Source organism: Cucumis sativus, unplaced genomic scaffold (genome assembly GCF_000004075.3).
Source record: "Cucumis sativus cultivar 9930 unplaced genomic scaffold, Cucumber_9930_V3 scaffold54, whole genome shotgun sequence".
NCBI lineage: Eukaryota > Viridiplantae > Streptophyta > Magnoliopsida > Cucurbitales > Cucurbitaceae > Cucumis > Cucumis sativus.
In genome coordinates, this window is record NW_022279554.1 from 180,208 (window position 1) to 204,474 (window position 24,267).

General features: G+C 34.4%; 2 protein-coding genes across 2 annotated transcripts; both read right to left on the bottom strand.

Moving 5' to 3' along the window:
• Positions 1-501: 501 nt before the first annotated feature.
• On the bottom strand, positions 502-13,019 carry LOC116406027 (probable protein arginine N-methyltransferase 6). Its single transcript, XM_031889723.1, is given in 10 exon segments — positions 502-555; positions 1,757-1,834; positions 7,398-7,475; positions 7,606-7,674; positions 8,738-8,772; positions 8,775-8,802; positions 9,626-9,662; positions 10,274-10,341; positions 11,725-11,790; positions 12,601-13,019. Coding segments are annotated over 10 exon segments (507 nt in total). The 5' UTR covers positions 12,610-13,019; the 3' UTR covers positions 502-516.
• A 4,126-nt stretch (positions 13,020-17,145) lies between these two features.
• LOC116406014 (cysteine--tRNA ligase 2, cytoplasmic-like) lies at positions 17,146-23,970 on the bottom strand. Its single transcript, XM_031889716.1, is given in 11 exon segments — positions 17,146-17,798; positions 18,174-18,202; positions 18,205-18,289; positions 18,573-18,752; positions 18,755-18,805; positions 18,982-19,107; positions 19,195-19,476; positions 19,563-19,733; positions 21,592-21,753; positions 23,190-23,253; positions 23,779-23,970. Coding segments are annotated over 11 exon segments (1,707 nt in total). The 5' UTR covers positions 23,946-23,970; the 3' UTR covers positions 17,146-17,408.
• Between the last annotated feature and the right edge of the window lie 297 nt (positions 23,971-24,267).

Below are 24,267 nucleotides of genomic sequence, written 5' to 3' on the forward strand. Positions count from 1 at the left end.
AACTTTTTGTGACAGACTCAAGCTCGCTGATTGAAACTGTATAGCAGTCATATGTTTTACCTGTAAAGGTGAACATTTTTAATTACTCTAAGTCTGCCAGTAAGGAATCAACTAGTAGTTCTTTCACTATCAAAAGTTGTTCTATCGCTTTGCTTTTACACTAAAGTTCTCATAGTAAGGTTTTAGTCAAGTTGATCCATGCTCTTTCCATCATTAGCTGGACTATTGAAAATAATATTAATGAGGAGATGCAATCTTTCCTAAATTGCTTCTATGCCATTGGGTGGTTAATCCATCACAAGCACCTATTTGCCTTTTCATGGTTGGAAACTGTGATTAACCATTGATATAATCTATTAAACCACCAAATCACCCAAAAGCTTAAACCAGTGGTTGAGGGCAAATTTAATTATATATCACTACCATAATCAAACCTAAACAGAAGGAAACTTGGAGTCCTCACCATTTCGGCCATGTCAAAACATTCTCTCCTGATATTGTTCAATCGATGGCTCTTCAAAAGCGCACTGTTTTGCTAATGGAACATTGCTGACACTGCAACCAACTCCCCCCAGCACCGGAGGGAGAAAGAAAAGGGAGTTAAAAGAGAAAGAAAGAGAGTTAAGTTTATATACTGATTATCAAGCAACAAAATTTATCAACACAACACGGAACAAATAGCAGAAACACTTCCTCCTTTAGATCTACTACATGCCAAAGAAATGGGTAATTTATAAATGCACAGTTCTATATGGATTGTAACTGAAATAGTTATAAACAACAGGTCTCCCGTGCTCTTTTAGTATGAAAATAAAACGAGATCTCCAAAGAACAAAACAAAAATTTGGAGCTCATATAAAAGAATATACAAAAATATTATGTGCATGTAAATAACATTTTGAATTTGAAGCCAAAGAGAACAACGGATTTACTATTTCCCATGATGAACTAGAGATCAAATTAAATAGATGTTGAAAATGTGTAGGATGTTTATTCAGGAAGAGAAAACACGTGGTAGTTTTGCTTAAATTCTCGTGAAAGAATGAAGGGGAAAAACTAAACAAAAGAGAGAACTTTAAGAAAGGAAACAATCATTTTATAAAAGATTTACATATGATTCTTCCTCAACCTTGGATCTAGAATTTATAGAACTACAGACCCTCTTTTTGTCAACAAAAGCACATGAATTTGGACATTCTTACTTTCTCAAGCTTGTCTAAAATGAAAATTTGTGAATCCGTGTATATATTATTACATCTTACAAATAATGGACATATGTACATCACTACAAAGAAAAGTGTTTTTTAGAAACAACTTTTACTGAGAAAAATGAAAAAAAAAAAAAAAAAAAGGATACAAAAACTTAAGCCAAAACCACCTTGATCAAAATTGATCTCCTCATCACTTGATCCGACTATATGATACATATTTTAACTGAACATACAAGACCCAAACCACTGAACAAAAATGAGCTTCAGTACAAAATAAATAAATAAACGTCTCCTCTTGTTTTTATAACTTTTTCAAAGAGAGTTTGGTTTCTAACGAAAAATAGTAAGTAATTGAAAAAAATAGAGATGAGGTGCTGATAAGTCTATGAATCGATTGAATCGTTCAGTAGGAAATAGGTTAGAGTTTAGATTTCTTTGAGTTAGTTTATTGAATATTATGGATTTTTAGATTATTTTTGTTTTCAAGTTCAACATGTACCTATTCCTTTCTAAAAAAAATTAATAATAAAAATAAAGATCCTTACTATCAATTCCATATCACTGCGCCAGAAATCAATGCTCGCACTGTATCTATCACTGTGAGTAACAGGTGCCATGTACAACTGCAAGCAAGATAGATATAATCAGAACTGTATCTGCCAAGCAACTCAAGCCTTTTAAAGAAAGCACATGCACACACACACACAAGCACAACATAAAACAAGCTTTGATTCTCAACATCCAGTTACCCAAAGTTTTAGCACTATTCCTTCATTTTGCACATTACGCTGATTATTTAAATTTTCTCACTTTGATAGCTCTTGCTGTCGTATCAATTGCTTTCATCTTTTTCTATTAAAGTTCCATTTCTCATTTTCCCCTTTTTTTACAGGAATATATATATATATATATATATATATATATATATATATATATGCTGATAGACAAGTTATACATGCAGGAGGAATCCTTTCGCATAGTTTTTTTCATTTTGCACAGGTGTGCTGTGCTGATCATTTGAAGTTTTGCCACTTCAATAGCTCTAGCTTTTCTTTTCACAGCTTGCATCTTTCTAGATGAATGTTCCATTTCTCATTACAAAATGAAGCACCCAAACCACTACGAGATTCTACAGAAAAATAGGTAATATAGATGCTGATAGAGTGATACTATAAGACATGTCTCATGGTATTGAAAGTAGAAATGTAAAACACACATAAATTTACGTGGAAATCTTAGTACAGCGAGAAAAACCACAATGCTGATATTTCTTTTTTTTCTTATGATAATAAAGATACAAAGGGGAAAATATTTATAGGCAACACAAGCCTAATTAAAATAATAAAAAATTAGGACAAAATAAATTTCAACTACCCTTGGGCCTTCAACATGATCCAAGCCCACTTCCTAATACTCCTCCTCAAGTTGGGACATAAATGTTGAAAAGACCTCAACCCTTTATTGGGAGTTGCTTTTAAATATCTCAGAATTCTGTTAACTGTCTCCATCTAAATGAACTGACTGATAGTACTCATACCATAAGGAATGGCAGGCCCAGAGTGAGACAAGTAAATAAGTTTTCCCACAAGGCACTGATATTACTCTTTGTCAACAGGAATCCTATCACCCGAATTTCCAAGTTTGGCATTAAACTCAACAAGCATATCAGTAGGATAGCATCCCACCATACCTGTTTCAGCTAATAAATCAATGGAGTACTTTATCTGGGACACAGAGATTCTTTATCTGGACTTAGCAACCTCCATCCAAGGAAGCACCTCAGATTCCCCAAGTCTTTAATTTCAAACTCATCTCCCATCTTCTTTTTTGGTTGGATGATCTCAAAGGTGTCATCCCCAAATAGCAAAATGTCATCAACATAGACAATCAACACTATAATTTATGAAAGTAGTATCCTTGAGACTTGACAAAAGTAGTAAGTCTATGAAACCAAGCTCTCGGTGACTGTTTCAACCCATACAAAGACTTTCGAAGCTTGTAAACATGATTATCAAACTGAGCTTCTAATCTTGGAGGAGGAATTATATACAGTTCCTCCTCTAAATTTACATTCAAGAATGCCTTCTTAACATCAAGTTGATATAGGGGCTAGTCTTTATTTATAGGAACTGACAACAAAACTCTAACAGTGTTCAACTTTGCAATAGGTGAAAATGTCTCAGAATAGTCAATCCCATGAGTCTCAATGAACCCTTTTGCAACTAACCTGACCTTATGTCTGTCAAGGATACCATATGCTCTGTACTTGAGTGCAAACACCCATTTACATCCCACAGTCTTGTGTCCCTTGGGAGTTGCAAAGATACAAGGTCTTGTTCTTTTACAAGGTTCTCATTTCTTCCATGACAGCAATCTTCCACTCAGGACAATCTAAGGCAAGGTGGATATTCTTGGGTATCATAGTAGAGTCAAGGCTAGCAGTAAAGTCTCTGAACTGAGGTGAGAGGTTCTCGTACGAAACATAGTTAGAAATGGAGTGTTGTTTGTACAGAACCGATACCTTTCCTCATTACAAAAGGAAGATCCAAAGGAGGATCATACTTATGTTTCCTGAATGGTCCTACTTGGTTTCATTTTCAGTAGATTATGCAACAACCTCATTCTCATCCACCCTGACCTCTCTATTTGTAATGACCTCATCAGTACTGCCCTTCTCAACCATATCTTCAAGGATAGTTGTTTCGAACCCGTTATTTGCAGACCCGTCATTCTCACCCACCTTACTGTCGGTATGTGCATTAGTGGAATTCGTCTCAGGCTTGTCATTCTCACTCATTTTGTTATTTATATGTGAGTCAATGGAATTAGTCACAACTTGATCTCATAAAGGTTCAGAATCTTGGACCGGAGTCAGTTGAACAGCAAAAGACCCAACTTCCTTTCTAAGATTCCTCCTATAGTAGATTTTCCAGGGAACTTGGTTTGTAGGTAGGATTGTAATGTGAGAATTTGGGCAGGTAAGGTAACCAGAGAGAGGGATAAGTAGACTACAAGGAAACTACATAGTTAGACTCTTCACTCACACTCTCCCCCTAAAGTAGGCTAACGAGATAGAAGGGACGATCCTCAAGAAAGGTGACATCCATGGAGACAAAGTATTTACGTGAGGATAGGCAAAAGCATTTAGAGTCTCGTTGGACAGAAAGTATCTAACAAACACACAAGCCTGAGCCTGAGGAGTGAGTTAGATTGGTTAGGACCATGGCTATAAACATAGGTTGAGCACCGAACACCCGAAGGAAAGGGGAACATTAGAAATGAGACAAGTTGAGGATAGAATTCTTTGAGACACTCTAAGGGGGTTTTGGAGGTGTAGGATACGAGAAGGCATTTGGTGATGAGATCAGCTACAGGAAGTACATCGCCTCATAGAGAGGTAGGAAGGAACAACATAAGTGAACGGCAACTTCCAAAAGGTGATGGTTCTTTCTCTCAGCAACCCCATTTTGTTGGGGATGTAAGCACAAGAACTCTGGTGGACAATTCCCTTAGAGGACAAGAACTCATTAAGTGTGTGGTTTTGAAACTCGTGAGCATTATTACTGCTTAGGATTGCAATCTTTGCATTGGATTGTGTTTCTACGGTGTGATAGAAGTTTTGGAATGTGGATATGACTTCAGATTAGTCGAAGATGAGGAAAACCCAAGTAAGGCGGGTGCGGTCATCAACGAAGGTAACAAACCACCATTTATCAGAGGAGGTAGTGAACTTGGACGGTCTTCAAACATCACTATGGACAAGAATGAAAGGTTGAGTTGGCTTATATGGTTGTGAGGGAAGGAGACTTGATGTTGTTTAGCTCAAATACACACATCATAAGACGGGGTAGAAATATCAACTTCAGAAAAAAGATGAGGAAATAAATATTTCATATATTGAAAGTTGGGGTGGCCTAAACGAAACTACCACAATATACAATCTTTTTCTAAAATAGTAAAATATGAAGATAAAAGACTAGTTCTAGAAATGCTACTAGAGAAGGTGTTATTAAGCAGGTAGAGTCCCCTACTGTGTCGAGCAGTGCCAATCATCCTCCCGAACTCAAGTCCTGAAACGAAACAGAATCAGGTAAGAATATCGCTTTGCAATTTAATTCACGAGTAGGCTTACTTATAGACAGTAGATTATAGGAAATTTGGGGCACATGCAACACACTATGTAAAGTCAATCCTTCAAAAGGAAAAACCAACCCTTCCGACAATGGGAGCCAAGGAACCATCTACTATCTGTATCTTCACATTGCCAGCCCATAGAATATAAGACACAAGATGTTCTAAGGATCTAGTTCCATGATCAGTGGCGCCAGAGCTCAGAGTCCAGGGATTCTTCCATCAACACTAATAAGACTGAAGGACTGAGGTATAATTGACTAGGCAATAGCTCCCTAGTGTAGTCGGACTAGGATCCCAGGTAGCTGAGAAGGGCTAGCAGAGTCACTCACCTAAGCTCGCCCCATGTTTTGTTTGTCGTTGAAAGGGCGTTTCTTATCTCCTAGAGGACAAACGATCATGTAGTTCCAACATTGCTCCTTGGTATGCCACTATTTCTTGCAGTGTTCACAGACAGGGATTGGTTTTCCACTGTGCTTATCATTGTCATGACTAAGGGACCTCGCACAGAAGGCAGTGGAATCAATATCGGGTTTGTCAGACTACTCATAGCACTGATACCATCTTCCTCAAGGAAAACCTCACAACAAACCTCCATCAAGGAGGGTATAGGTCTTAGCTTAGTATACGTTCGTGAACAATATCGAAAAGACCTGCAAGAAAAACATATATCCTGTCAACCTCCTCGATCCTAGAGTATATATTGCCATCGCTAGGACAATTCTAGACAATTTCTCTACATTGGTCCATTTTCTGCCAGCAAGAAAAAGTTTGTTGAAGAAGAATGTCACATCCAGTGTCCCCTATTTGCATTCATGAACTTATTTTTGAAGAGGGTATAAACGAGAGTCATTCTGACGTTTGGAGTACAATTGTTGAGCCATATCCAAATGTCGTTAACAGTTGCAGCATACAATAAAGGCTTGCCAATCCATGGTTCCATACTATCGATTAATGTGGAGAATAAGAGTCCTCCCATTTCCAGTATCGTTCCTGAGGGTCTCCCAATATAGATATAGAACTAGGTATCTCCCAGGTCAAGAAACCAAACTTGTGGTGCCCTCCAAGATCGTTTTAATAGACTGGGACCACGAAAAATAGTTTTGACCATTCAATTTCTCACCTAGAAAATATCTTGTAGATTGTGCCACTGGATTAGACACATGAGAAGAGAACAAAGCATAGAGCGAGGTTACCAAATTTTCAAAATACACCAGTGGGGTCAAATGGTTATTGGACGGAGCCCCTGGCGTTGCCTCAATCGCTGCAATATGTTGTCGTAGCATGTCCAGCTAATGTTGAGCAATTCCGAGAGATGAACCTCCCATGGGCCATTAACTGCGTTGAGGACTCACCTACCTCAAAGGTTGAGTGGGCTGGATTTCCAATCTCGGAGCAGCCACTAGGGTTTGCAGCGCAAATAATGAAGGTGTAGGTGTAGACGACAATGCGTGAGGGCCAGGCAACGAGTATGAGGGAATCTGAATTCACGGTGCGTGAGAGACCTATGCAGCTAAAGGCTGCTGGTCTAACACTTTGCGACTGGGTAAGAAGGCTAGCCTATGGGTTCTAAAGACGCCGAAACCACTCATCCACGGCGACGCTAATCCGAACATCAACTGCGGCAGCGACAGCTACACTGATTCAATGGCTATCCCTTCTGCTAGGGTTCCATTAAGTGTTTGATTGTCTAGGGTTTTTTCGATATCACGCTCTAATACCATATTGAAAGTAGAGATGTAGAACAAATACAAATTTAAGTGGAAACCCTAGTACAGGGAGAAAAACCACGATGTTGATATTTCTTATTATTTTCTTATGATAATAAAGGTACAAAGGGGAAAATATTTATAGGCAACACGAGTCTAATTAAAATAATAAAAAATTAGAGCAAAGTAAATCTCAACTACCCTTAGGCTTTCAACAATTACCCAAGTTCACTATTTCTAACACATAGTATAACTCAATGAAAGTAAAAGCCACAAAGGGAGAAAATTTGCCACCAGTGTTACACAACAGATAAAAACTGAAGAAAATATAAGAAAAGCAAGATACTGTTGCATTTGATGGTAGTATCAGGCCTTCACGTTTTAACCACCGATCTCTAGCGTAAATTATACTTCCAAGCATGCTCTGCAATAGCAAAAACTCCACTATTCAATAAAGAGCATAAAGTAAAAATGGTTCTTTCCTTAAAAGCATCAGTGTAAACATGCTGATAAGGTAGTTATTTCCAGCTTTACAAGTCACTAAACATAATCACCTCGTATAAAAGCATATATCCCATCCACTCAGAAATGATAACATCCACACCCTCATCAATTTGAACATCCTGCATGATTTTAGGAGAAAAAAGTCAACAATGCAACTGCTACTGATATTTATTAACAAATTAATCAAAACTATTAAATAATTAATTATAACAGCTAAATGATGTATGTGTTATCAACATGCATGGGGTTTTAGGGGGTGGAGATTTTGTTTTTTTATATATATCCGTGAGTGTCCGAACAAGCTTACGCGCACCTTGACTAATCTCACGGGACAACCCACCTGACAATATTTGAACGTCAAGGAAACTCGTAGGAAATTAATTCTCAGGTAGGTGGTCACCATAGATTGAACCCACGCCCTCTTAGTTAGATATTGAGACTATGTCTCCCTTTTCACTAGGTCAACCCATGATGGTTTAGGGAGTGGGGATTTGATACCAATTGCATTAAAAAAATGTATAGGTGGGGATTTAAGCCTCTAATGTTTTGTTAGTAAATGTCTTAACTAGTTGAGATGTACTCAACTCGGCAATAACTAAGTACTATACTAATAACCTAATGTTGTATTAACTAATATTAAAACTCTCTTTCCTTTTACTAAAAGGAAAAAGGGGGAAAAAATGAAAAACTTCATGTACTTGTGATGCCAATAGGAACAGAAACTATAATTGTAAATTTAGAGAGATCACTTTCAGAGTTTAACTATTTAGATGAAGATTGGCTGATTTACACGATTCCCAATAACTTAGAATAGAGACATTTCTTTAACCAACTTGAAAATTGAAAAAGGCAATGGCAACCAAAGCAAGGAGTCAATGCTTCATTTGAACTTTCTAAAAGTCTTCTAATTCTTCTCATGGGGAAAAAAGGGGTCTTATTAGTCTTGTACATTTACCTTACTAGATTTGTTGTCTTCTATTTGTCCTGAGGATCTTTGTCTTCATTTGTTTACTTAATATTGTGTATTTTAAGCATTAATCTCTTTAATTTCCTTAATGGAAAGTTTTGTATCCTTAAAAAAGGTCACCAGAAACGACTCGAATCATTAATATACTCTTCAAATAATGGAAACATTTTAAACAGATCAATAAGACAAAGACCATTGCAACTAAAAGAGCTCACCTCAACTCTACTGTGCAATACAATGATTGTGTCGATAAATTGTTAGCCTTAACAACTTCTGAGGCCTGCAAAGAAAAGCAAAATCAACTCAGACCCAAAGCACAAATTCTGCTTTTATCATGATTCATAGATGTCTAAGTAGGATCTTTAATGAAAATACGTTTATAAATTAATATTTATAACAATTGCAGGTGGAGCACACACTGATAACTAAGAATGAAACAAAATGCATCAATATGTAAGATTCTTTTTAATAGTAATGACGAGATGAGGCTATGGTTTAATCCAGTAGGATTGCAATTGATACTAAACCACTAAAAGAAAAATTGGTAAGAACAATTTTCCTCTTTTCTTTTTCTTTTTTTTTTTTTTTTGGAGGGGGGGGGTAAGAAACCAAGCTTTCATTGAGAAAATTAAAAGAACATACAAAAAAATGTCCAAGATAAAAGGGCTTAGCGTAAGGTAATGCAAGAAGTGGTGATTACGAATAAAGCAAAACATGGGTGAGGTATATTACAAAAAGAATTTTCAGGTAACAAGAATCAAGAAAGTGATATCTAGAAACACACAAGTGTTTAAAGCTCAACAGTATACTATTTACTACTGTTAGAAATAGTGTTAGAAATAGTGGGTTAGGTCATGTTGAAAGCCCAAGGTTAGTTAAGATTTACTTTGCCTAATTTTTTATTATTTTAATAAGGCTCATTTTGCCTATAAATACTTCCCCCTTTGTACCTTTATTATATAAGAAAATAATAAGAAATATAAGTATCGTGGTTTTTCTCCCTGTAGTAGAGTTTACACGTAAATTTGTGTTTGTTCTATGTCTTTACTTTCAATAACAACCATAATAATAACTAAGATACTAATATCATACTGGAACAATACCTGCACTGCTATGTCACTTGCATCAACTGCATAAACCTGACAAGAGTGAGAAACAACGTGTATTCAAGAAAGTTGCACAGTGATAAGTATTTTTACTCCAAATCTCAGATTAACAAATTAAGTTTATTTCTAAAATTTTTAAAGTTTTAAAAACAGAATAAAACAGCAGGATTAAATTCCTAGTACTAGTAAAAGGTACATCAAGCTAAATCCCTAAACCAGGCTTTCCACTCCAACCCAATCTGTTTATTAAAAGAAATAAAAAAAACAAATGGGAGAATGATCTAACACCACCCCTTCTTAAAATACTCTTGATTTTTCCTATTTTCTGCTCAAAATTTGGATAATAGCATGTATCAAGTTCTGATAGTAATGGGCACTCCCTTGTGTTTCACTGCATAAACTTTTTGTTTAGTAATAACTAAGCAATTTTTTATAGAAATGTACGATTAAAAAAGGCTGTTTATGAGTGAATTTCAAGGAATTGGATTTAAGAGAGGGATGTCTAGGACCTACAGCAACCAATATTAAAAAATGAAAATACTCACTATTAGAAAAGCTAAGAGTTCAAGTACAATTTCAAAATAGATCACCTGCGTTTTTCCAATAAAAATTTTGAAAAAACACATTTAGGTACAGCATAGCTCACGCCTTGCACCAGCCTGAGCACAAAATATGGAGAGAATTCCAGTGCCACAGCCAACATCCATTACAACCTGTATTCAACTGACTTTAGTAAATAAACAGGAAACCAAGTACAGATCCAGATATGGGTATAAGGAACTATACAAATGAAAACCGGTATCTTAACCCTGTTTTGATAGAGTAAAAAATAATGCATAGTGAGTGCAAGAGTCAAAGACAAGAAACTTCGTGAATAGCAGAGAAAGACCAAAGATCATAGATTAGATTGAAATTTACTATTTATAGACTGTTTTCCTTTTTGGGTGGCATAGTATCAAAGAAATATCAGCATATGTTATTCAGTTCGATAATCTGTTTGCTCTACTCTATATTAAAGCAGAGGTCTGATCGTGACCAAATACATCTATTTTTTCTGCGATCATATTTTATTTTTTTTTAAAAACCAACTTCATTAAAAAAAATGGGAAGAAAAGAAAATATAACAGCACAGAAAGAAAGCACAAAGAAAAAGAAGCAAAAGAAAACAAGGACACTAAGCTTTCAGTGTTTATACAGTAGCAAGTTTCAGAATAGATTTTAAGAATTTTTTGTGTTACATGAGTGTTTGAAAAAAGAGCAAATGACAATATTTTTTAGCCACTTTGTGGCACGGTGCTTTGATGGATAAATGCCATAAAATGTTATTTGGGACATCTGAAACGAAACTTTATTTTTGTTTTTTTTTTGAAGTAGGGGTGAAAACGTGGATTTAGCCAAAGGGACAAACCTTTTTGTGGTGTTCTGTTCCAAGCTCTTCCTTGTAATTCATCTCATAATGTAATTATTCCCAGTTGGGGACATGGGGGCATTTTCATGATGTTTTGGTTCTTAAAAAAAGTCGAGCTTTTTTTTCTCATAATATGAAATTGTAATTTCCTGTGTTTAGGAGGATGGTCTTCTCCTAAAGGAAGATGTCTTTTCATTATCCATCTGTAAATTTTAACTATTGATGATAATTTCTATTTCTTTTATCTGAAAAGAAAAGGAAAAAGACAAAAGAAAATTGGACAAGAGACTGTCATGTTAGAATACCATTTTGATCTTTGTACTTTGGACTTCAATCCATATTAGTCCATGCACTTTCAATAAATTCTAAATTAGATTCTTCAAAGTTAATAAACATCAATATTGATTAAATAACAATAATAATTTTGGTAAGAATAAACATCATGTGAATATGATTCCAAAATTCATGGAGGGAAGGCTAATAAAGACTAGATGTTTATAGAAAAATCAACAACAAACTAATAATAGGGACTGTTCTTAAGACTATCAAAAGTATAAGGACTATGAAAATATACAGACTAAAGTAGAACAAGTCCAATGTAATGGGACCAAAATCATGTTTTAGCAAAACTATTTCATTAAACAAATGACGAAGAAACAAATTTAATAGCATTAAGACAAATTATTACTTTGCCAGCAATAGAACTCTGATGTTGCATGATTGCCGCCCTATATGTTTCCGTCCGTACACTATCCTGAAAATAGGTATTTCAATCAGAATATATATCAATGTAAAGAAAGAACAACACGATTGCAGTAGAATTTCTAAACTTAAGTGTATTTTTAGCTAATATAGTTCATTCATTCTAAATAATTAACACAAATTAATTAAAAAGAACTCAAAACATTTAGAAAGGCTACTCTTGGATGCAACCATAAGAATAATGTGGATACTGTAAGGATTTTTCTTGTGTTGGCCTGGTTCTAATATGAAAAAGCTCATACCATCGCATGTCCAAGCTCTCCAATATTTCCAAGCATGTTTCTTTCAATTTCGGCAACTGGGTTTCGGTTAAATTTAAAGAATATGGCTGACAAGGAAGCCGACTTTATGTGATGTCTTCAAAGGCTTTAAAGGTGTTAAATTTCTAAGATAAAGTTTCTTGACAGTATTTTCATCGAGGAGACCATTGAGGACAGATGAACAGAGAAGAGCCTCTTCATTTAGGCAAATCTTGACAGCATTTATATTCTTTCCCTAAACCAAAACACTAGACTAGAGCTCAGTCCATAGTTCCTTCACCATCAGCTCCTTAGTGGGTGTTCTTGTCGTCATTTGCTGGGGAGGACATCATCTCAGAATTCTTATATATAAAAGTCCCAGTAAGTGTATGGTGTCCATGGGTCAGTCTTTCTTGAAAGTTTCTATATCAATTACTAAGTCTAGAAAGATATCCCGAAGGGGCCAGATAAAGTTTCAGCGGTTCTAGTAGAGAAAAATTAATGCAGGAAATTGGCATCATTTAGCAATTCTCACAAATAGGAAACAATAAAACCAAACAAACCTTGATCATTTCTTCGTGAATACCAACGTGGGAGTAGGACTGGAAGTAGCCATGTCGAAGTCAGTACAAGGAGGTCCCTCCACTTGTGTCGGCTGCTTGTCTTCAGAAACCCTCATTCCGCCGCCACTGGATGGCCGGCTACCTCTTCCCCGGCGAGGCCGACCTTTTGAACGGTTCCAGGACGCTTCTCGAAGAGGAGGAGCTGCCGTCGTGAAAGCCGTTAATGTGGCCGGAGTTGGTATACATTTTTTTCCGGCTAGTTCGCTCTCTGTTGAAGTGAATAACGGCGGCGTTTATTGTGTATTTTAACACTAAAAAAAAGCGAACAACAAAGGGCGGGCGCCTTCGAAGATATCAAAGTGTTCCTACAAAACGACATCTACTTTCTTTTGCATTTTCTTTTCAAATTTTCCCCTTTTCACTTATATTCAACTCCAATTTATATATATCATTTTACTCCTCCAGTTTCAATATATATATATATAATATAAACAACAAATTGTATACCATTTTTTTAATTTACTCAAATTTTACGAAATGAAATACATATTAAAAAAATTATTGAAATGTAGTTAAACGTCAATTACATCATACATCAACATAATGCAAAATAAGAAAAATAATGGAAACCAAAACAAAAACGGGTCGTGCAATCAAATAGACAGACAATCACGAAATATTTGGGAATTACAATTAATTAAATATATATTTTTTGTGAAAAAGTGAAAAGGGAATATATTTATATTTTGAAAAAAAGAGAATTTGAGAGGGGAAGAGAAAAGATTAAAAAGGAATAAGGAGGAATAAACTTATTGTATTTCCGTTTGCTTATAAGTTCATAAGATATATACTTTTTTGGTGTTTGAGTGCACAAAATTGGACTTAAAAATTGTCCACATGGCTGCTTTCTAGTTTCTTAAAAGATGTAATTCATTCACACAACAAACTGGGCTACAAAACGGAGACTATATGAAAGAATAACATTTGATTCAACAACATTCCTTCATCACAACTTCTGTTCTTTCTTTTTTCTCAAAACTGATTGTTTATATCTCCATTTTTTAAGTGCATGAAATTGACATTCATCCATGCTTTCATTTACCCAATTTCATTCATAGTTTCTTAAGTGAAAAGAAGCCTATAAAGGCCTTCTTAATGTGGGTTTAAAACAAAAACTCACTTGGACAAGTTTTTAAGTCCAACCATCAGCCATGTCCACAATTTTTAAGTCCATCATATTACATAAAACTGTGTTCTCTTCCATCAATCACTTCTTAAAGTGCTATCTACAAATACCAAAAGCTTTGATATCTACCAAATTAAGAATGGAAGGGAAACTTTTTCAAAACATAAACATGAAAACGAAATTGTTATAAATATAGGGCTTTAATATTTGTTTTCAAAGATTGTGCATGATTTCTTGCTATCATTTTTACCCTTTCCAAAAAAATACTTCAATTCTTGATTTTAAAATTTGGAGCGAATTTTAAAAAGATCCTAAGAATTAGAAGCAAAAAAAAAAAAAAACGTTCAAAAGAAAGGGTTTATAACCTAATTTTTGAAAGCAAAAAGACCGATGTGTCTAGACAATTCATTTTGTTGCCAGGTAGGAATATAGTTCATAGGAGTGAGCATCGGTTAGTTGAAGTCGATTTTCTAATCAAATTGACACTAAACCAACTATGATCGATTTAATTAATTAGTAATGTTCAAACTGACCTCAATCATAAAGGAGTACAAATCGGCATTAAGTCAGGCAATCTATTGGTTTAGATCGTTTAAGCATTTAAAATTTTTCAAAATGTTTGTTAGTTTGGATTTTTTCCAAACCGAATTGATCGCGTACTCTCCTTATCTTCGATCAACCGCCTTCGATTTGGTGGGCTTTGTAACTCCTCGATCATATCTTTCCCTAATCGCTCAAAATAATATATATAATATTTATAAACTTGACAATAATTTTTTAGCCCATGGATGTTAAATCTAGGGATCTACATTTGAATATTACAATTTTCATGTGATACTGAAATTCGAAATATCAAGCATGCTATTGAGTCTTACGTTTTATTTCATATTACATCTAGTTTTAAGATGTACATTTTACCAACAAAGCAAAGTGAACATTAACAAAAGCTCGAGTAAAAGTGTAAAAACATCATTCTTTGGAGACTAAATGAAAACTAAACTCAAACTCAACGTCAAATTTAACATTTTCTAAATCTAACTATCAAATGGAAATGACATTCAAAATGATTAGAAATGTAAACTTTAAAAAAACCTTGAAGATTAAAATAAAAATTAAGACCCAAATAGCGATTAAAGGCTTTTTTTTTCACCAAATATATATAATTATATATAGATGATAAATTAACAAAAATGCAATTCAATTAATTAAAACCACATTATTTAAAAACTATTTGGTTTTAATTTTTTTTTTTTGAAACTAAGCCTATAACCTTTTCTAACTCTAAATTTTTTGTTTTTAGAGCTCTAAATTTGTTTGTTTGTTTCCTACTATTTTACCAATGTTATAAAAAAAGTCAACCAAAAAGTTTAAAAACTATTGAAAATAAATAAATAGATTTTAAGATTTTGTTTTGGTTTGTTTTTTCAAATTTGACTAAAAATTCAATTCCTTTAATTAAAAAAGACGGAACTCACGGTAGAAATTGAGAGGAAATAGAATTTCTTTTTTTTAGAAACTAAGAGATCGTTTGAATCGTAAATATTGTTTCATGCACCCGCAAATTTATGTAGGGACCAGCGGAGCACATGGATCTCACGTTATCGGTTTGTGTATTTTATTAATTTTGAAGTGTTAAATTACATTATTAATGCATAAATGTAAACATTTGTTCGTGGTTGTACCTCTTACAACTAAGTGTAAGAATATGGGTTAAGCCCGAATAGCCCTAACTACCCAAACCATATTATAAGAGTTGGGTTCCGTTAGATTAAAATATGAATTGGATTTGGTTAAAAAAATTATTTTTTTTTTTTTGTTGGAAGGTTGAAAAATTCGGTTCAACCCAACCCAACCTGAATTAATATAATAATTTAATAAAAAAATAAATTAGATATATAAACTTTAAATTTATTGTATGAAATTTTGAATATGTATCTTTGAAATTTAAATGTAACAATTTTGAACTTTTATAATCATCAGAAACTATAAACGAAAAAAAAAAACTATACAACCCGACAATTCAACCCATATTTTGGTTGGGTTGGGTTAGAAACTAAGTTCGGGTTATTCGAGTTGCCAACCCAAATAACTCGAAAATATGGGTTGAGTTGAGAATGTCTCCCAACCCAACACGATTTCACCCCTAGTTACAACCATCAGATTGTGGCTTCAAGTCGTGCTAGTGCCCCTCTATATAAAATTTTTGGATATGCTCTAGTTGGATTTTAAAAGTCCTACAAGTTTGAAGTCCATTAAAAAACTCATATCATGTGATTTTAACGTTCCTTGGATAAAAATGTCCTGAATTTTAAAATATGAAAATTTGTGGAACAAACAAGATAATTAATGTATGTTTGAAATTCCATGACATGTCCTAAATGGTTACTAAACGAAACCTATAATTATATTTATGGCTTTACCCTTCTCCAACTTATGCAATTTGTTCTTAAAATGCCACTGTCTATATATAAACATCAATTGTGTTCGGGCTAAATAATGAAAGTACTATATAAATAATAAATAAATTATATTTCCAACAAGTTTAGACTTAAGAGGTCAAAAACTAGGGTGTTTGAGACAAGAATTATTTAAGATCGTAACAAGTACCTTTTAAATACTATTAGTAATTATTTGTGTGTGGTACACTCGTTCATGAAATTTATATATAGTTTGTTATTATTTTTTATTCAACTTCAAAGTTACTTTCAGATATAATAAATCTATTTGTAAAGTGAAAAATGAAGGACAACTTTAACTATAATCATATCTCTCATCAAACTTTTGGATTCGATGTAACCAATAACCACTAATAAAAAAAAGAATCAATAAACACTTAAAATTAAAGAGACAGTGTCCTAAAGATGGAAGAATGCCAATAAACATCTAAACTTGAATAGTCACATCCACTTGCACCCATTAAGTTGTGTCTTGTCAACCTAAGGTTGCTTCTATTGTTCTAATGTCGCTCAATACCAAATGGTGGAAGCACAAAGTAGTTATGTGAGGGAAAAGAGAATGCAAGAATTCTCCTACTTCTCTTCTTTTTAATATTCATATTGTTTAGACAGATATAGAATCACTCTTTCCAAATAGCCTACAACCTAAATACAAACTATGTAACATTTGGCTATAATAAACTCCTAAACTTTGTAGTACTCAAAGAAGGGCTATATTTTTTAATGATAATAGGAACAAAATATTGTTGGTAATCATAATTAGTTTTTCTATATATACATATTATAGTGAGCTATACTTTTCAAACCAGACTTAATGAAAGAACACAAGGACATAAATAATAGTTTTTTTTATAAAAAGGAATCCTGCCTAAAGGAAGGGAAAGAAGGGCCTCCCCCAATGCATTCTTAAAAGTATCCTTCACTATCTTCTTTGTATGAAAACTAAAATTCTTTCATGTGTTTGACATAATACTTGGGGAAAAGACTGACAAAAATTGAACTATCAATTTCTTCTTGGCTCATAATTATTTCAAATGAAAATTCTCAAATAACAGGGAGTTAGATGGGATTAATTTTCAGTGACTAAACCTATAAGTTAAATTACGTATAAATAAAGCTACATATGTATGTAGGCTACACACTCTTCCAAAATGTTTAGGTTCACCTCAACAAACGAAGAAGATACAAACATCAGATGGCAGGCACGGTTGCCTTCTTTTCTGCCTCGTTTGTCTGAGCATTGTCAACTGTTTGCTGTTCACCTGCTGGTGGCTGAGCAACTTGCTGCTCCATTGGCTTTTGCTCTGCTTGAGTCGCCTTCTGTTCGCTGGAGGAACCAGCACCGCCGGTTCTACAGGAACACATGGCCTCCAAATGGTCTCTCTGCCAACGTCCATGAGAGCTATGCCTAAGGAAGATAGTTTGGCTCGGATATTGTCACTTTTCCCAAAATTCTTGTCTTTTCTTGCTTGTGTTCTTTCTTCAATCAAATGCAGTATATCATCTTCCACCATCCCTGCTCTCTTCAGTGCTTTATCTTTCAGCTGCTGCAAAACCTGCACAGTGGAAGAATGCATCTTTAATTCTCTTTAAATTCTAGTTCAACATAAGGATTTTCATCTTCGTCTCTTCTAATCCCTAATGCTTCAAAATATTTTGTTTTTATCTTTTCATGTTGCATAGACATGATTCATTTCAGTCATTTATATTGGAACTTGTTCCACACACTTCTGTTTAAGCTATGTGCTAAGATTTGGAAACAAGATTTGTGTTAAATGTAAGACGCAGATCTACAACTACATTTATGTGAAGTTCGAAAAACCAAAGTATTTTGAAGAGTGAGAACGACCAACAGTAGAAGTGCAAAGATTAAAGACGCAAAATAAGATATGAATCTATGGAACTAAAAATATAAGATAGATCGTATTTACTTCAGAGTAAGTAGATGTGGAGAGCAATCAAGAACATCTAGAACTTCTCTCAATTCCTTCTTCACATTGACAAGGGACTGAATCATCGAAAGTTGTTGTTTCTTTGGTTGCTTCTTCTGATAAAATAGAAAACATGAATTGTTATTCTACATCGAAAAAAACAATGAAAAGGGAATTCAAATATATATACACATATATACATATATATTCCCACTGTATTAAGTAGCAACTCTCTGAGTTTGAATATTTTTTTTTTGTTTTAATGGAGGCAATGACTTCACTGCTTATTCAAGTTTTCAAATTTCGATTTCATAAAATGAGAACTTCTTAAGTAATGGTATAAAACAAATTCCATAGCATTAGCGCGGAGATGTACAAGAGGTAGGCAAGAAATTGTACCTTGAGTGAGGTTAAGGTACTATTTATAAACTTCAGAGCTTCCTGGAAGGCGCCAGTTAATATATGTGCTGTGTTCAAGTCATCTGCCATTCTAGTTTGAAATTCAGACCGTAGATTAATGATGCATTCTTCAGCAGCAGAGCTAACAGGATCTTTTTTGCCTGTTTTTCCCAAACCGTCACTCAGGTTTTCCCTTGATGTTGTGATAAAGCATCTTCGCAATCTTGCATAGTCTAACAATTAAACAAAAACAGGCCATAAATATCAAGGACTGATGGTTTCGGGATAATTTATCGCGAGTTTAATATGCCACCACTCCAAGTATAAGTGACTGACCACAGGTTTCGTTAAGAAAAGATATATATAGTGTTAAATGGTTAGCCATGGAATGACTGAAGAGATCCCAAACCTGGTATATATAATAAACTGTATCTGATGCACTATCCAACTGAGAGACAGTGTAGTTGAGAGGAGAACGATAATGAGCACTTATTAAGAAGTGTCTCAAAACTAATGGATGATATCTTTCCGTAATCTGCAGTGTAAGAAAAATATAGTAAGACAAACCAAAAACTAAACAAAAGGTTAAACAGCTTCAATAGCTTCTTTAATACCATACTACCTGGCGAATGGTGAAAAAATTACCCAATGATTTGGACATCTTTTCGTTATTATTGGTAACATGCCCATTGTGCATCCAATAACTGATTTTACTCTCTTGGCAGGCAGCACAGCTTTGTGCAACCTCATTTTCATGATGCGGAAAGATCAAATCAATGCCACCTCCATGAATATCAAACTTAAACGTGAGATAATGAGCACTCATGGCACTGCATTCTATATGCCATCCAGGTCTTCCAGGACCCCACGGACTTTCCCAACTTGGCTCACCAGGTTTTGCAGCCTGCGCAGCTTATATTTATTACAAACACTATACAACTAATTCATATTCCTACTTACTTCATAGCCAAATTCATATCTGATTTTTACCTTCCACAATGCAAAGTCAGCAGGATTATTCTTCCTTGAATCGACAGCAACCCGTTCTCCTGCCCTATGATTTTCAAGCTTTTGCCCTGACAGTTGTCCATAATTTGGAAATTTGTCCACAGAAAAGAACACGTCTCCATCAACTGCATAGCCATATCCATTCTTTATAATCTGAAAATTTATCAACCAAAAATCAAGATTGGGTCATGACTTACGAGAAAAAATTCCCCTTTAATCACATCTGGAATAAGGAAGTCTTCCGACAAGAGAAACGACTAGACACTTACAAATGTAAAACTCCAATGTTTTCAACTACTGGAGAGAACGCTCCATAGATTAATCATTTTTTTTCTTTTTGGAAAACATCCTTTGATCTACAGTATAATACATATGAAAACTGAGAGGACAATTTTTTGTTTTATATTTTTGGTAAAAACACTTAGATTTGATAGAATCAGATTTTATTATTCCATTCTAAAGAAATATATATAAGGGGAACAAGAGTGACCAAAAAAGGAAAATGTAGGAAAGGCCATAAAAGGAAAATATAACAAAGATATTTACAACAATAGAATATCCCTAATATTAGAACTATAACACTCCCCTTCAAGTTGGAGCATATATGTTAATCATGCCCAACTTGTTAGTTGTTACATAGATAATGCAGGCATGTTCCATTCAACGCTTTCGTGAAGATCTCTTAATTGTTCTCCAGTCTTCACATATCATATAGATACCAAGCCTTGTTGAATTTTCTCAGGTACAAATTGACAACAACTTCAATATGTTTAGTCCTCTTGTGGAACACGAGATTAAATGCGATATGAAGTGCTGCTTGATTATCACACCACAATTTTGTCTGTGGTAATTTCAAATCCCAATTCAACAAGAAGTTGATATATCCAAAGCATTCCTATTTAAATGACTTCAAATTCTGATAAAAAAAACTTTCTGCGAGATGGATAGGATCCAATAACTTGCTTGGCATTAAATTCTTCATTAATATGGATAGGATCCAATAACTTGCTTGGCATTAAATTCTTCATTAATAAAATATGAATCAGGCACATTATTGCTAAGCAAACCAGACCCCTTCACCTTCTCTTGAGGATTTGAAAAGCAAATAAATCAACCCGATTGGTAGAAATCAAACTTGAAGCTTTAGATCGTTCAATATCACCATATCTAAGGCAAAATTCCCCTGCTTTGGATCCTTGAATACAATTTCAGCAGAAGGAAAACCACACAATTTTTTTTCAATCTGAATAAAAGCAGCCGAGCAATCCAAACCATTGAGTATTGTTGAAGAAATACTTCTTAAACCTCTTAAATTCTGACTAATGGTTAAAAAAGCCAACCTCCCAATATTTTAATTGCCTTTTTTTTGTATTAACCCGTCCTCCATAACTTTGAATAACATTCAGATGAGACTGGATAGGGTAAGACCAAAACTCATCTTTTAAATGCATTTTGTCAAATACAGACCATTTCCCAGAAGGAGTAATATCTGTGTGTATCCCAACACACTTGAAAATAACTTTATCAACCAAGATTTGATTAATAATAATTCTAGCTTGGAAGTCTTACAGAACCAACTTGATCTATTCACATGAACAATGTGCCATTAATTTTGAACTCACAATATTAATTAAAATTTCAGCACATAATATCATGCCCATTTTATTTATAGTTTTTCCCATTGTAACAAATATAAAAATAGTCATTAAAAGTGTCATAATTATCTAGAAGAAAACAACATTTAGAGAGTATATTCAGTTGGTAAGCACACTACACCAGTAATATTTGGATCATAGACCTACCATTAGGAATCCTTACCGCTAATTTCTGAATCACATTCCTCTAGGTATGGGGCAAAATTTTGTGTGCGCTCTAAAATACAATTGTGCACATGAGACATGGATGCATTCAGATTCAGTAATTTAGAGAAACAATAGTCAAAGTATGTTGTAGACAAATTGGTGCATGTTGCTTTTATGATTTATCATTCGGTTGGTGTACAGATTCATACCTGAGTTATCATATCCTTGATTTGCTCCAAGTGATCTGACACACGAGGTTGGTGTGTTGGAGAAAGGCACTGAAGATCAGCCATGTCAGACAGATATTCTTGGCAAAAGCGATCACTTAAGGCAAAAGGATTCTCCCCACTCTCATTTGCCCGCCGAATTATCTGTTGATTGTAAGAATAGCAACCTCAAGTACTGAGAAATTCACCGTGCAGAAAATTATCTTTACCATTAGAAAATTATCAAAAACAAAGAAATTAAGATTTTTTTTCCTTTTCAGTGAATACCAAACTTTTGCTGAGAAAAGTGAAAAAAAGATTAGGGGCATCAGAAAGAGAGCCACAAAATGAGGGCAAACTAAAAAAAATAGCCTCCAATGAGTCCAAACTAATAAAATAATACCAAGCAAAAAGACTTAGCCATGGACACTGACAAAGACACATTGAACCAAAAACAAGACCAAGCCTCACCAGGATGTCTCTCAAGCCCAAAACTCTATTGTTTCTTTCTCATCAAAGGCCCTAAACGATAGCACACCCCCAACTTGCCACAAAATCTTCCTTTCTCACCAAAAGGATGATGGAGCAAGAACTCTCAACCATATTTGTACAACGTCTACATCTAGCCAAACTCACACTAAGCTCCTCCAAAAACAGACTCCAAACTGAATAAGAAAGATTACACTCCAAAGAATGTGACCAACATCCATTGCTTCCTACCCAAGATTTGCCATTTCGGGGCCATCAAGTTGGGAGCCCTGCTCAAAAATCTATCCAAGGAGTTAAGTCATCTGTAGATAATTTGCCAAAGGAAAAAAAAACATAACTTTCAGCAAAAGTTTTACTCAAACATGAGGAATTAATTACAAATAAAACAGGACTTATATGAAACCCTTTAGAAGAACTATGGTTACAAATATGAATCTCTCTCTCTTTTCGAGCAAAAATGGAAATCCTCAAGCATCAATAAAAGATCGATACTATCCAATTTCCCCATCAGACAAAGTTTGACAAAACCCCAATGATGGATAAGATGCACTAAGCCAAACTTATAAACACTAGAGAAGGCACCTGAGATTCTAATACCATCGATGTTAACAATCTTTTCAATCTCTCTTCCAGCACTTTAGCAATGATCGTGTGAACACTGATCACTAGAAAAATAAATAAGTCTATAGTCTCAAAAGTCCCCTTGCCCATACTCCCTAACTCTTGAGGACCCTACATACAAAGTGTCAGCCAAGAAGCTAACCAAGACTCCACTCTCGATTTTAATCTTTTTAATGAGAACCGTTCAACAGAATTTCATGGTTTAAATGTGACAAATTAAACAGAGAGATAAATAGCATGGCTTAAAATCAACAGCAAAGGAAAGATTAAGATTAGGGAAGATCAACTGGAAGGCATCTCACTTCAAATTGGCTGTCCCAAGGCTTTATCAGGTGACAAATTACTTTTTTGTTTTTAAACGACAGTTTGTCTGATATCAGAAAAAGATGAAACTCTTAGAAATCATCCAATGTAAATCATTATAACAACTTCTTGCTTGATGTAAGAGATATTTATAAACCCACATGTAATTCTAATTTCTACACTCTCACCTTGTCATCAACATCAGTAAAATTCCGCACATAAGTAACTTCATATCCCAAGTGCTTAAGGTATCTGCAGGGACGTAATTATCAAGTTAGTTACAACTTTAAAGCATTTTGATTTTTTTTCCTTTTTAAAAAGAAGCATTTGATGAAAAATAAAGCTTCAAAACTGCAAACAAATCACTAGACATGCAGAAAAAAAATCTAAGAATCAAGAAATTATCCAAATGCGAAAAAAAAATATATAAATCTCAAGAGGGTTGGATAGATGCTAGGGATATCATTGGCTCACATAAAAAAAAGACTCCACTATTCAATAAGCAACTTAGATTATAGGAACACCTTTTAATTCGTGCTTCACTTTCAAGGGCAGTTGAAAGATACTAAAATTTGAAAATCTCTAATTTATTATAAATATTAAGAAGAAGAAAAACAGTTGAAAAGATTCACTTTAGGTATTCCATGCACTAAAATATAAACAAGGAGTATTGAATCCGAACATATTACATATATGACTCCTCATTATCCAAAACAAAAAATTTAGAGTAAATGAGATCAATTGCATAAAGAAATAAGAATGCAGAAATTGGTAAACCTGTAAAGCACATCAAAGTTTACGGCGGCACGGGCATGACCAATATGGCTGAAATCATAGGCCGTGATGCCACAGACGTACATGCCAACCTTACCAGGCTCCTTCGTGGTGAAGACTTCCTTCTGCTGCGTCATCGAATTGTAAACCCTAAATTCCTCCTTTGCCATTTCGATGGCAAACAAGAAACTAAATCTGGATGGGACACCAAAGAGGAAAATTTTTCAACTTTATGTCAACAACGAGTCGAGTCATTAAACTTTAGGTCGGGGCTTCAATTTCGCAAGTCTCAAATGAGAATTGTATTCAGAATTAAAAGCATTTAGAAGTTCAGTATCCGTTTCAAAAAAAATTAAAAAAAAAAAAGTAACAACATAGATTTATTCGATTTACATCGTTTTGTTTCTTCACTACCATGATCTTGATCTAAAAACATGCTGAGGCTGTTCTTTCACGCAAGTCCTCTTTTCTTTTTTTTCGTTTGAAAATCCT